Source organism: Bemisia tabaci, chromosome 4, assembly GCF_918797505.1.
Source record: "Bemisia tabaci chromosome 4, PGI_BMITA_v3".
NCBI classification, from domain to species: Eukaryota; Metazoa; Arthropoda; class Insecta; order Hemiptera; family Aleyrodidae; genus Bemisia; species Bemisia tabaci.
In genome coordinates, this window is record NC_092796.1 from 60,217,235 (window position 1) to 60,231,530 (window position 14,296).

The window sequence follows — 14,296 nt, forward strand, 5'->3', positions numbered from 1 at the left end:
TTTCGATTTTGAATCTGCTCCAGGCCGTCCTAGGGATGGGCGATGGTCGAAAGACATCGATAGCCGACTATCGAATGGTGCGACCCGTCGATATATCGAGCACCGATACATCGGTCCAAAACCATCGATAGTCTCGATATATCGGTCCAAAAACCATCGACGATCCCAAAAATTCGATATTTCTTGAAAAACGCTCCCAAAAGCTTTGAAAATCTTCACCCAAAGCCAAAAAAACAGTAAAAATGAGTAGAAAAATGTTTATTAACGTATTTACACAAAAAAAACCAAACAGAACGAACGAAAGGTAACTGAAGGGTAATAAGAAAACATAAAAATGTATTGCCAGAGGCACCCTTGAATGTCACATACAGGCAGGAAAACATTGGCGAAAACATCGGCGGAACCCATCGATAGTTCGGACATCGATCCTGTCAACCATCGATGTGAAAACATCGAAACATCGATGGTCAACCATCGATGTTTCGATAGTATTGCATCGACATCGCCCATCCTAGGCCGTCCAGGGTCCAGGCGCCTTTCACTGCTCATGAAGAACAATCCTAAATATGGCAACAGCTTGCCATAGATGACGTCACACAAAAAGTCGCCATTTTATTTATGATGACGGAGAAAGAATCCAGAGATCTGATTGGTCATTGGATTGCTGATAAGCGACGCCCACACCTTTCTATTTACATCACGACTGTAATGAGCTTATCCAAGTTGTTTTCGTCTTGGTCGATCCTGTTAATCAATGTCACTTTTTGATTGAAACTGCATCTACTTAATGTGAGTATCATAGTTCTACATATTATTCGCTATCTTGTGACTTATACGCATTTAATCCTAGCTCCGGAATCGCCGAGCCTTGTGCACTTACATGAGACGTGCAGCAGGGGTGGATGGTAAGTGTCAGTCTGGAGACTAATCTACCATACAAAATTATTGGTATCTTATCTAGAACTGCATCTTTCCTTGTATTATTGTACGGAATATGTGCCGCAGGTACGAATAAACAATCTCCCCGTCGTATAATGAAAGGAAAGCCGAAAGTAGAGGAGATGCACCAAGAATCTAGACCTCTCTGTTGCATTGTGTGCTATAGTGTGATACCTGATGTATGCGATATATTTGAATGAAATCATGTGTTTAGGATGTCTGATACTTACTAGTCACAGTCTAAGTTTTAGTTAAAGTCTGACACTCAAATTTAAAGTCCAGACTTCGTCTACTCATGTCGCCTAACCAGAGATGATAATAGCCAGACTTTGACCGCACTCTGGTCCTGAACCTTCGACAGTGCCTCAAACTTCCAGAATCAATTGTAGCTTGTACAATTAGTTGGTGTTGTCACTTTCTTTACAGCTCTCAAGTATTCATTAAGCTCTGTATTTCAAAGTTCTTAATGATAGCTTAGATGTTCGGTTGAGACACTGAGGTATTTGCGTCTCTGACCCATTCATTTGGAATCTCTGCGTGAAGAGAGACCATTCCAGGCTAATACTTTACTTACATTGCACATTTTCTCCCTAAATTTATGTAAGAAAATTGGTTCCATGGCACTTAGTGTGTATAGAAGGAGTAATCTGGTCAGACACAGTTGCCACACAGGTATCTCGCAGTTTTTTGTTTTTTTTTTCAAGAAGTCCGCAAGTAGGTAGTTCGTAACATGATATGTTGTGAACTCAAATCTATCTTCTCACTTATGTAAACTGTTCGCAAGATTTTTTGTCAAACTTAAGCTCTATTTAAGATGTTAAGGTATGAGCCCCTTTAAGGTTATGTTGTGTCCGCTGCATTGCTCATGCACTTTTTGGTATTAGAATAGAGTTTTGGATGTTTGGGATACAGCAGGGTTGAACAGACACCTGTGTTGCAGTATATAGAAAGTTCAATTTGACTGGATAGGATGTAAATCTGTAGTGAATCAGTTCTCAAAGGAAGTCTCAGTTGGGACAAGGTGGAAACTTTGTATAATAAGCACTGAGTGATATATTAAATTTTTTATTAGAATTTTTTCTAAAAATTATGTGACCAGAGGAAAATTTACTGAAAAATGAGGAGTGAACTTTTCGATTCATCCCTGAAATAATTCAGTCTCAATCTCTCCGTGTTTTTTGAAGTTCTCTATATTTTTCTGCACAATAAATCTTTTGCTCCATTCACTTTTCTAGAATTTTTTCTTCTCTCTCTCTCTTCCTCTGTTGGAAGCCTTCCATTTTTCGATACCAAGAACTGTATGGATTTCAGAAGATGTTTCTTAGTAGGTGACTTAATGCTGAAAATGTGGTTTAATTTAGAAAATTTTCATTGGAGGTCTTCAGCCCCTCAGCTTCTCCATCGATTCGGCAAAAACAGTTATTTTTATCTTTTGTTTTTGAAGTTTGTCATTGGTACCTAATCTGCTCAATTTTTTTGTTCTATTTAGGTCTAGCATGAATTTCAATGAAAATGGTTTCTTGCAGCGTTTATAAGAAAATTTCTACCGTCTAAGGAAGATTGGTAGCAATGTTGGAAGCCCGTTCTTTTGCTGTAGACAGAGAAACTGCCACTTGGCAAGGAAGAGTAAACGGTATTCGACCCCCACCTCCCCATACTCCTCATCACGTCACAGCAATGAGACCTCACGGTAAGAAATACCCTCTCGCGTATCTTTCTCTTTATTTGTTCAGCTACCTATATCTCATCCTCTTTGTTCATTCTCGTGTTTCAATTTGCTTTGAAAATTAGTTGTGATTTTCGATGTACCATTCGCCTTTCTGTATCAGATTCTACACGTAAACGATGTCTAATAGTTTTTTGGGGGGAATATTTGGCTGTTGACTAATTGGATCGCATTTAGCGAAAAGGAACCAGTGCGATTACAGTGTTTTCAAAATCGTGCAACTTCTCCTTTTCTTTTGAACGTACTTAATATATATACAGTATTAAAATATACAAAATTATTTCCTTTAAAATTAACAATTTTATGGTGGGAAGCCAAAACTTTTTGCTATTCTGGGAGATTTATTAGATAACTATGAAGAAGTTTACTACACTGCAATTGCACCGGTTACTTTTTGCTGAATGTGATCTAAATGTAAAACCTGTTGTTAGCATAAATGGACAAATATTAATAAATGCGAACAGAATGGACTTTTACAGATGGTCCATTTTTTATTTTCCAAAATGAAGCACAATCATTAAAGCTCAAAACCCATTAACTTTACTGAGCTCAAACTACAGTATTTTATTCTTACCGCTTTCTTTCCTTTGTTCTTTCTTCTTCTTTTTTTTTGTCAAATCAGAACAGTTTCCAATTTCTGTGTTCTCAGTATTTAATCGTGAAAGTCATTCAGACAAAATGGGGCAATGTCTGGTCTGACTTTGAATCAGTGGATGCGACTTTAAACTTTCTATGAACAATTTGTTGGTTCTGTAAATTCAATTGCTTAGTTCCTGCGGGAAGACTTTATACCTAATCATCACTAATCAATTTTTGTTTCCACAGGTAAATCCAATTCAGATGATCTCTGCTATGTTGTAGCAAAATATGATTATGCTGCGCAGGGAGCACAAGAGTTAGATCTGAGGAAAAATGAAAGATACTTGTTATTGGACGACTCTAAACATTGGTGGAGAGTCCAAAATGCCCGCGGCCATGGTGGATATGTACCAAGTAACTATGTCAAGAAAGAAAAACCTTCATTGTTCGATAGTATTAAGAAGAAAGTAAAGAAAAGTGGCAGCGGAAGCACTAGTGGTTCTAAAACTCTTCCCTGTGCCAACACACCATCAAGAGGAATAGACTCGCCATCAATGTCAAGAAGAATGCACGCAGATCCATCTGAAGCTATCGGCACAGCTGTTGTCAAGTATAATTATCAAGCCCAGCAACCTGATGAACTATCTCTCATCAAAGGCACCAGAATTTTGATTCTCGAGAAAAGTAATGATGGGTAAGTCTCAAGATGAGCTGGAGAAACTTTTCTCTAAATTTTTAATATTCTCACAACCTTTTTATTATACATACCTGTGATGAAATATTTGAGAAAATGGTTGTTAGGTATTGACTCGCGTACTTATAATGCATTAAGCCATCGATTTCCATAGCTTAAAAATTGTACATTTTCACTAATGTTGACCAGTGAAGACTTCAAATGTTTAGTTGATTTTTGGGAATTCATTGTCTCTCAATTGTAAAACCTAGTAAGAAAAAAAATGTCTATAGTTTGCACCACGAAAAGTGGCGGGTGAGGGGCGGAGCCAGTCGGCCGGTCGAGTCTATCATTGAAGAGTCGAAGCGCAGGTATTGGCCCAATCGTTACCTTGTCTCAACTACTGGCCAATACCTGCGCTCAACCCTTCAGTTATAGACTGGACCGGCTGACTGACTCCGCCCCTCACCAAATTGGCCAAAATAGATTACGTCACATCAATTTTAACACAAAAAATGAACTTGTAGACGCAACAATTTTACTAACATTACATTCTGTAACTTTCATTATAGTTCGCGCCACTAAAAGTGGTGGGTGAGGGGTGGAGCCAGTCGGTATCTTACTGGCCAATACCTCCGCTTCAACCCTTCAGTTATAGACTGGACCGGCTGCCTGGCTCCGCCCCTCACGCGCCACTTTTTGTGGCAGGAACTATAGTGAAAGTTACAGAATTTAATGTTAGTAAAATTGTTGTGTCTACAAGTTCACTTTTTGTGTTAAAATGGATGTGACGTAATCTATTTTGGCTAATTGGGTAATGTATCCAGTGCCTAGGAGAAATATTATCACTTCAATCTGTGTGGCTTAAAATATGATCTAGAATGGTAAAGATCGTCAAATTTGTGAGTGTATGCTTTCGCTGCTGTTTCAGTATCTTTGGGGACTGTCTGTAAATGACATCAAGGTTCAAGGAAGGGGGGGGGGGCGTGGCCTAATATAATTTCACTGGGGGGGGGGGGGGATTAGGAGAGTGGTAAGCCAAATTTGATGCAAGGTTCCCAGTGACACTTAAAGCACACTGAAGCCTGAAAATTTTGAAATTTGAAAAAAAGTGAAACTTAACTATTTCATGTTCATTATCATTTATATGAAAGTGAAGCATGGCTGTTAAATTTTTACTTTCTCGCTCCCCTTGTTTGTCCTTCAGAATGAATTCTTCCAATGTGTATGCTGTAATCTTCATCAATTTATGCCTGCGTTTCAGATGGTGGCGTGGACAAAGTGGTTGTATGCAGGGTTGGTTTCCTAGCAATTATACACAAGAGGAAGAACAAGATGACAACATACACACATATGCCATGGCAGAAAACGTTTTGGATGTTGTAGTTGCTCTCTATCCATTCACAGCCAATAGTGATCAAGAGTTGTCATTTGATAAAGGTGATCGCTTGGAGATTCTAGACCGCCCACCGGCTGACCCAGAGTGGTACAAAGCGCGAAATAATCAAGGTCAAGTTGGCCTTGTTCCTCGAAACTATCTTCAGGTTTGTTTTCTCTCATTTAGTTCTGTCAACACAATTTTCCATATTAATAGTACCACAGTTAGAAAAACAGAATTTGGCAGTGATAGCAACACTCTCTTGTATTATTATAATCAATTATAAAAACGGAAAACATAACGTATGACTATATCCACCCTGGTATAGTGCATATTATCATTTCTTCCTTCTTGGTTTCATCTGTGTTTTACGTTGAGTGACCAATGCAAATATGTGTATTACTGATTGATGAAAAGGTGGAAGAAATCGTGGTGTGCACCCTTGCTGTGTTTGACATCATACGCAATGTTTTTTGATGAGCAATATCTCCGCTAATATTTGACATAGAATCTTGGAAAGGGATTGTATTTTTTTTGGCTAATCCACAAGTTTAAGCCAGCTAAACACGATTCTGTATCCAGCACAACTGACCCATTACATATGCAGTTAAGTTGAAGGAAGTAAGGAAAAATAAAAATAGAGCCACCAGAGAACCTTGATAAAATTTGTGTAGAAACTCCAGAAAACAAATGCTAGACCCACAGCCTGACACATGACCCCTTTAGCCGCTGCATCACTGCGGCTAGTGAAATGATAGCGCACAATTTTGCCACTTCAACAAAGGACCCTTTTTGGCAACATTTCAAATTATAAAAATTTCGTTTTGAAACTTCCGAAGCCCATTTGTGAGCAAGTGGTTTATAGGAAGGAACTTTAGGCTGTAATGTGATCAAAATTTAGGTGAGACATTACATAACCTCCCTTGTAAGATTGAATGGAATCTAATCTGTGGTTTGCACCTTTTTAAGGTTTACACAGCTCCTTAAATCATGGTACCTTGAATCTTGAGAACGCGAAATATATATGACCAGCTGCTCCGGGCGCCCTCCACAGCTAGCAATGGTGGTGCAGTAGCTTAATTGGAATCGGAGCAATTAGTTGAATCTATTTAATAATGATGAATAAAATGTCTGTAACAATACAAGATGTTAGCAATACGCAATACTGCAGTTAATAAGTCAGGGTCAGTCAAGCCGCAGAGAATAAGATGCCAGGATATCAAGAAGCTGTGAAGCGGAGCAGCCGAGGGATTGCGAAGGAATGTGGGTGGCGAGTGACGAATGACGCTGCGACCCAAACCTCCTTCTTTGAGGTTGGTGGGAGGAGAGCTATACAAAAGAAAACGGAGATTGCCGAAAGAACTTGGCGGGAGGGGTGGCTGAGACCGTAGAGGGGGGGCACCTAGGGCTGGCAAGCAGGTAGCGGCCGGACGACCGCTCAAAACAGCTAAACTTTACTCGTTAATAAAAGTAAGAAAATTTGAGAAAATCGAAAAAACAATTACAGCCTGCAAATCTACAGATCAGAAGCTTTCATTTAAAAAAAAAAAAAAACCATGCAAATCGGTCCGGTGGTTCTCTCAAAGTTAATGTCCCAAAATTCGGAATTTAGTCTGAATCATTGGGAGAAAATTCAAGCCCAGTTAAACTTCACTCGTCAATAAACGTAAGAAAATTTGAGAAAATCGAAAAAACGACCACAGCCTGCAAATCTATAGATCAGAGGCTTTCATTTAAAACATAAATCATGCAAATCGGTCCGGTGGTTCTCTCAAAGTTAACGTCCAAAGATTCGGACCTCCGTTTTAATGCATTGAAGAAAATTTGAGAAAATTCTAGGAGAAAATCTGAAAAAATCGAAAAGCAAATTACAGCCTGCAAATCTCCAGCTCAGGGGCTTTCATGTAAAAAAAAGATCAGGCAAATCGGTCCGGTGGTTCTCTCTAAGTTAACACCCAAAGATTTGGAACTTTGCATTTTAATACATAGGATATTTTTATATTTTTCATCCCTCAATAGATAATTTGATTTGGCTCCAAATATTTTGTATTTTTTGCCATTTTTCTAAATGGTAAAGTTAGCATTGTAGTAATTTTTGGTTTAAATAATGGGGCAGTCAGAAAACTGACAAAGTTTGTGTTCAAGTTTTGAAAATTGTAACTTTTATGTAATTTGATACTTAAGATCTGACATCATAGCTTTTTCTTTGGTACAATCTTATTTATTTGTCTATGCAATGGCATTATAAAGCTAACTCTCTTTATTTTTGGTCAGGAGTTGAGTGAATATCTAACACAGTCGATGCCCTCTGGTGGGGGAAATGTGAGAGAAGCAGCTCCTGAGAGACCACATCTGGCGGGTAAACCGTGGTATTATGGCTCCATCACCAGAGCACAGTGTGACAATCTTCTTAACACTCATGGCCATGATGGTGATTTTCTTATCAGAGATAGTGAAACAAATGTAAGTAATTTCCTTTCAGAACCTATCCTTCAGTTTTAAGGTAATCCTTTTTGATATTCATCCATCTTATCACAATTTTTTAAGTTCTCAACGTTTTCTACGCACAAGGGTCCCATTAGACCTCTGTTAAAATTTCAGAGTCTTGAGTGAAGTCAGTCAGAGGCAATACAATGACTTCTCACTAGAATTAAAATTTTGTACTCAACTTAACCCTTTCTGGTCGGCGGAAATTTTCCACAGCTGTGAGAAGCGAGGTTACGGTAGCAGCAATGTTGTCAACAAAGACAGGGGTTTCCAAAGGGTCCACCGGAGACCGCCCCTTGCTGGAGCAGTCGAATATACCCGACATCGGGCCTGCGCAGAAGTTCAAACTTTTGGGCGACTATATCCGACATCGGACTTAAATGCGTTATTTTTCACGGCGAATATATCTGATGTTGGACCGGAAAGGGTTAACATGCTTTACGAGCATTATTGTTCTGGAAAAAACTTTAATTTTGAAGAATCTGCAAGATATCTTTAAATTTTCTCCATGGAATATAATTTAGCTTTTTTATGGAAAAGTGGAATAATCAAAGAATCCTTTTTGAGTAAATGTAGAATGTAAAACTTTTATATGAAACAGGAAGAGACGAGTCTGCAAAATTTTTAGTAAAGCACTTAAATGCTGAGCATGGCCGAATCTACATCTGTTGAGCTTTTGTAAAGAGTAATCTGACTTTTTTTAAATAAGTTGGCAATATTGTTGCCTTTTTTGTACAATTATATTATTCTTAAACCCTCTTATGCTAGAATCACACGCTGAATGTGGAAGTCATCGGCCAGATGCCTGAATTCTGCGCAACACACGCACAATTCAGCAATGAGACTTAGCAACCCTCAGATAATGTCGGATCTGTTTGAACTATTCAAATATGTAGATTTGACACAAATCTGGATGAAAATAACTCGAATTTGCGAAATTTCAGCTGTTGAGTGATGACTGTTGACTTCCATGTATAATCAGCTGCCAAATTCAGTGTGTGATTCCGGCATTAGTTTTTTAAAAGAAAGCCTCTCAGTATGTACGGTTCTACCGAAAATTTTTCAAAATCGGCACTTAGACATAACTCAATATACTTCAATTTTTCTTTTCTTCTTAAATTATAAGTAAGGATACTCAATATTAAAAAAAAATTATCTAAATTATTATTGTATGTTTCTTAATTTTTTTTCAGATGGGAGACTATTCAGTATCGTTGAAAGCACCTGGTCGCAACAAACATTTCCGAGTTCACGTGGAGGGTGCTTTGTATTGCATTGGCCAACGAAAATTCCACACTCTGGACCAGTTAGTAGATCATTATCAAAGAGCTCCAATCTATACTAATAAACAAGGAGAAAAACTTTACCTAGTTCGTCCGTTACCTCACAACAATGGTTCATAAACCAAATTTCTTTCTTTTAAATTTTTATCATTTACTAAAATTTTGATTAATTTATCTGTTTTCCTCCATTTTTTCCAACTTATATCATATGTGATGCGCAGAATTTTTTAAGGGCGGGGGTTATGATAGAGGCATTTTATAATTTTTCTACTTGACCACTGGAAAATTTTTGGTAAAGAGTGGCTGTTAGTGTAAGATAAAATGGTGCATTTTGAATTTTTACAAACTTTTCATCAATCGTTAAAAAAGTATGAAAACTTAATAACTTAATTGAATTAGTTTGAGTCATTTGTGTTTTCGCTCTTGTTTCATTTTCTTTTAATGACTAGGAAAGGCTTTGTAATTTTCCAAAACATCCTTGGACTTTTTTCACTCATAGCCACCATCTTTTTTTATTTTTTCTTCGTTTTTAATCTTATTTATGTAGGGCTGATGAATTTGTGATTATCATATATTTATCATATACATATACATATATTACTAAGATGCTTTTTGCCATTTTACTCCTGATATTTGCTTTCTGTAAAATTTCAACAATGGAGCTCTGTGGATGAGAATGTATAACTCATCAAGGAATAAGTTACTGCTCTTATTTTAATACTTAAGAGTTTTAATTTTACATTGATTTAGTGCACATGAAAGCTGAAAAAGCTCTCTTTACTCAGGTTTTTTTTGAAGATACGCAGTTACCAGGCCTCCAAATGAGGATTCTGATAACATCATTAATAAGAATGATGAAGGAAAAGCACAGTAATAATGTTTACTCAATAAAAATAGAAAGTTTGAGGCTCATGTTTACCAGATTGTCTCTGAAAATCTGAGAACTATGAACTGAAAAAATATTTCCGTTTTTTTACTTCAATGATGAAAACCATGAAAGGAAAAAGATCAATAGAAGTTTGTGTGGTACTATCTCCAAATGGTCCATAAACAACCAGATGTTTCACCCTCGGACGGTTTTTCTTTAATTCTGTTTTTACACAGTGTTCGATTTTTCACTGTGAAAGCGATTGCATTTGATACTTCATGTGTCTTATGACTAATTGGAATCATGAAATGTCAGCCTTCCGACAAGGCCATTTCAAGTTCTCAGTTGTTTGAGAAAGTTTCGAAAAGTCAGACAAAATACTCCAAAGATGCAGATAAAGCGACAGCTTTATCTCCCTGTATAAACATTATTTATCCACCCTAGCGATAACTTCTTAGTCAATGATAATATAATGTGTAAGGCTTCATTATTATTTTAATTTACTTCTTTTTTTTACTTAATTTACGCATCACTGGTGTTCCGTTGTGTAATTTTGTTTTGTAAATGTAGAAGTGATGTTTGCCCTGTAAATAGTTCTCATTTGGTTTAATGACTTCTAGCATATTTCATGTCAGATTTCTTAGATTTAATCTCTGTCCCCAAAAATCAAACTGAGAATTTTTTTTTTCTTCAAAAAAGTTGCTCATTACAATTAGTTCTAAAAAGATCTTGCGTTTTGCTCACCTCAAGGAATGAAAGTACTTCCGCTATTTGGTAAGAGAGGGAGAAAGGATAAATTATATTTTTTCATTAAGTTTGTTTTAAGACTCAAAATTAGCTCGTCCAGAAAAAGTATTAAGCCAGAAGGAGAATGATTAATTACGGCACTATATCACAATTTCCCTTTCAAGAATTTCACACAAGAAACAAACAAGCCTTCAAGACAAGTTTTAGTGATTTTGCTTAACATTGGTCAAATTGAAAGGCATGACTTCATCTGTTTAGCATTCTATTAATGAAAATTGGATATTTTTTTTTGTCAGAAAAAAATTTCTCTACCAAAGATTTCCTTAACTCCGTAGCATTGTTTCTCAGGCTCAAATTTTTGCTTTGAGAATCAGGTTTTACGTTTGCGCGAAATTTTTAAGGAAAAGGGGCACAGAGCTTCAATCAATCCTGTAAGCACTGACCAACGCGCCCTACTCCTTCCTCAGGCTGTCATGTTTGGTTAGAATTCACACGAAAAGAAAGGAAAAACTTTCTTTTATTTCCCCCACTGAAAATTTCTCCATTCCTCTCAACAATAAAGTTCTAATGTCCTGTGAGTCACAGGACGAATTTGATATCAGTATTTCTAAGATTAGAATTAAATTGAAAGCTTTTTACCTCGTATAATATGATTCCAGTTGGTGCATTTTGGATGTGCTTCATTCAGCTTCTCGGAAAACATAATTTAAGTATTTTTTAGATCACAACTACGTATGACCATTACTTTGAGGTGAATTTCTGTACATAGGTAATTTTCTCCCATTACACATTGAAGCATTCTTTAATTTAAAATGTGTAACATCAGTGTGCCACATATGTATTATTAATTATTTTTCGACCCATGAGTACTATTTTTTATAACTGGACTATACTCCTTTCTACCCCGACTATAACTTAACAACTTGAAGATTTTTAGTTCTAAATCATGCAAGAAATTTTTCTTTCCTCTCCAATGCTCTAGAATTTAGCAAATTCGTAATTGGAAAATACGCTTTGCTTTCTCTGTATGGAGCCCACTAAAATGTTTCCTTTTTTGTACTTTCGGCATTTTTTAAATTATTTTCTTTCCCTAGTTTTCCCAGTTAGTAATATTGTACCGTCAGACAGCATTTTATTTCCTATTTTTAGTTGTGACTAAGAAAAAATTAACATTTCTCAGAAATTTCTCTAGCTAGATCTCGTAGTATCAGTTGTCACCCATGCAAGCCTGTCTTTCTGTACCGTAAGAAAAGGGAATCATAAGCATAGATGGATACTAATTTTATGTACCCTCTTTGAACGTCTATATTATGCCTACATCAAAAGTCGAAATGACTTCTCAAATTTTCATGACTTATTAGAACTTACCATCTTCAAGTATCTATAATTATTAAAAGGCACAACATTGTAACTTTTAGTCTTACACTCCATGGTTGTATCATTTAGTTTCCCAATGCATTGAGGTATGTAATTCAGTTCGCTAATTTAACCAGTTCAGTCTGTCAATCCTTTAGTGTTTTTATGTTTTTAATCTTGAAAACATACTTTGATTTTGATTAATGCCTTCAGCTTCCCATCCAGTTTGAATACTTTGTAAATGAAGACATTTTTAAGAAGTAAATAAGGACAAATCAGTGATCCCTCCTGCGAACTCTTCTCTCCCTAAGTGAAATAGTCATGTGTTTGTTCAAACAATATTTTTTGGAACTTCAGTAATGTTCAGTTGGAGATAAATAAATCAGTTAAAGTCCACGCCTAATAAGATTACGCACTTTTAGACTAAGACAGAAAATCCAATATCTTGATTCTTGAATTTTCTTTCCATGCTAAACTGATGTCAGTGCATCTTCTGTTACAGTCCAAAAGTGTGTAAACTTAAGTGGCGTGGACTTTATCAGAGGATGATAACAGAATTGATCATTAATCAACTGTTGAAATGCACACACACAAAAAAAAACCAGAAGCGTGCATAAAAATAAAATAAACAACTTCTAATAAAAAATGGAATCTATTTACTAGAGGAGTTACGACTTTCACCATTTTGAAATCCTAAACTAGCATCATCAAGAGCTCAAGTATTGTAAACAGCAGTTTTTACGAATTTACTAAGATTAAAGTTTACAAAGTATTCTTTTACAGAGTGTAACATTCCAAGCTTCGCTTTTTCAGATGAATGCGTTTTTGCACAAACAATTTGAAAACTGTTTTCCCAACTTACAAAACCAATTGGACGGAGTTAAACAGAAAGGAACCAAGCCACATCGGGATCGAACCGAGAAAAAGAGGTTTAAAGTTTGGCTCCCGCATAAGGCTCAATGTAAAAGATAAACTTTAAGTTCAATTTCTGCAAAATTTGCACCAACAAAAACTTTGAATTTTTCGCTATAGATAGTAGAGCAGTGGTTGAGTTCAAAACCACTTATAACTCAATTTTTTCCAAAATGAGGGTTGGTTCCTTTCTGCTTAACTCAGTCCAATTCATTGGTTGCGGATCAGGGGTTTTTTTTTTCCCCCGGAAAAGGGTCCATTGATCCATGACTTCCATTATTTGTTCTTTTGTGTCGTATTATCTTTTTTTTTTTTTTTTTTTTTTTTTTTGTTCTACATTATTTTCTATGAAGGAAATATCGTCATTTAGGAAGGCTGAAGTATTTTGTATCAGAGATTCAAAAGAATTCTCAACAGACCCAACTCCCCTCCCCCTGTATTTTTTTTTCCTTGCTGAATGCCTTTGACGTTAACGTGAGCTTTAGTTCAGTGATAATGGGTTTTTTTTCTTTTATTTATTTTTTTTCTCTAGATATTCTAGTCATTAGCGTTTGTAAAATTTCCCCCATTATATCTTTTCAATACCATAAGTTTACAAGATTCATTATGTTCTGATAACTGTCTTGAGTTTTAATACATGTTTAACATTTTTTACACTCCAAAAATTGTGTTACTGCACTCCTACCTCCTCTCATCTCAATAAATTTTCATACCTTTGCAAATCCTCTTTTTTTTAAATGATTGAGGAGCGTTCCAGATGAAAGGCTAAAGGGCATTTAAGCCCTTTTACCAGGAATTTGGTTTATAGCTCCTCTATACTTTACTCTGTTTATGAATCAAATCTCAGATCAATTTGCTAATTTTTCAACCAGGGAACCGTTTTCTCTAGGACATGACTATAAACTTTGGAAGTTTTTTTTAAAAAAAAGCCAATAAGTCCAAGGAGTGTGTGGAAATTTTTCACCCAAAACTCCTCTAATGATTTGCTGAATGAGAATTTTAAAAATGCTTTCACTTTTTACTCTAAAATCACCCTTTTGAGTGGTTCAGATTTCACAAAATGTGTCAGAAAATTCTTAAAAACTTAGGTCACCCTTTTTCACAAATCCTGTCTAGCATACTGCCACTTAATTTTGTTTGTGAGAACAGATCAACGCAAGGAGTATTTTGGACCAAAAAATTCGGACTTCTTGACTCATTTTTCAGGGGACTCGATAGGTTTCCACCCAATCAGAGAACTTACGATTTTGACCCCAAAATTTTACTTCATGTAACTTGTGTTGATTTTTCTCGATTTTGGCCAGAAGGCTCTGTCAGGCTTCCTAGCCGGAGAAACAAATGTTTTTGA

At 36.3% G+C, this 14,296-nt stretch overlaps 1 protein-coding gene across 2 annotated transcripts; it reads left to right on the forward strand.

Annotated features, from left to right (window-relative positions):
• The first annotated feature begins 647 nt into the window (after positions 1–647).
• dock (SH2/SH3 adaptor protein dock) lies at positions 648–9,272 on the forward strand. 2 transcript variants are annotated; one of them, XM_019043444.2, is made up of 6 exons: positions 648–789; positions 2,429–2,629; positions 3,491–3,938; positions 5,182–5,461; positions 7,570–7,758; positions 8,976–9,272. In XM_019043444.2, exons 2-6 carry the CDS (start codon positions 2,509–2,511, stop codon positions 9,183–9,185), a joined length of 1,248 nt encoding a protein of 415 aa, XP_018898989.1. In that variant the 5' UTR covers positions 648–789; positions 2,429–2,508; the 3' UTR covers positions 9,186–9,272. The 2 variants fall into 2 exon arrangements, with proteins under 2 accessions (XP_018898989.1, XP_018898990.1); XM_019043445.2 differs by having other exon boundaries at positions 750–905.
• The last annotated feature ends 5,024 nt before the right edge of the window (positions 9,273–14,296 follow it).

Coding starts and splice junctions, on each gene's coding strand:
- dock (XM_019043444.2), top strand. CDS start 2,509: ATGTTGGAAGCCCGTTCTTTTGCTGTAGACAGAGAAACTGCCACTTGG. Junction 2,630..3,490: donor CACAGCAATGAGACCTCACG/GTAAGAAATACC, acceptor TTGTTTCCACAG/GTAAATCCAATTCAGATGAT. Junction 5,462..7,569: donor TTCCTCGAAACTATCTTCAG/GTTTGTTTTCTC, acceptor ATTTTTGGTCAG/GAGTTGAGTGAATATCTAAC.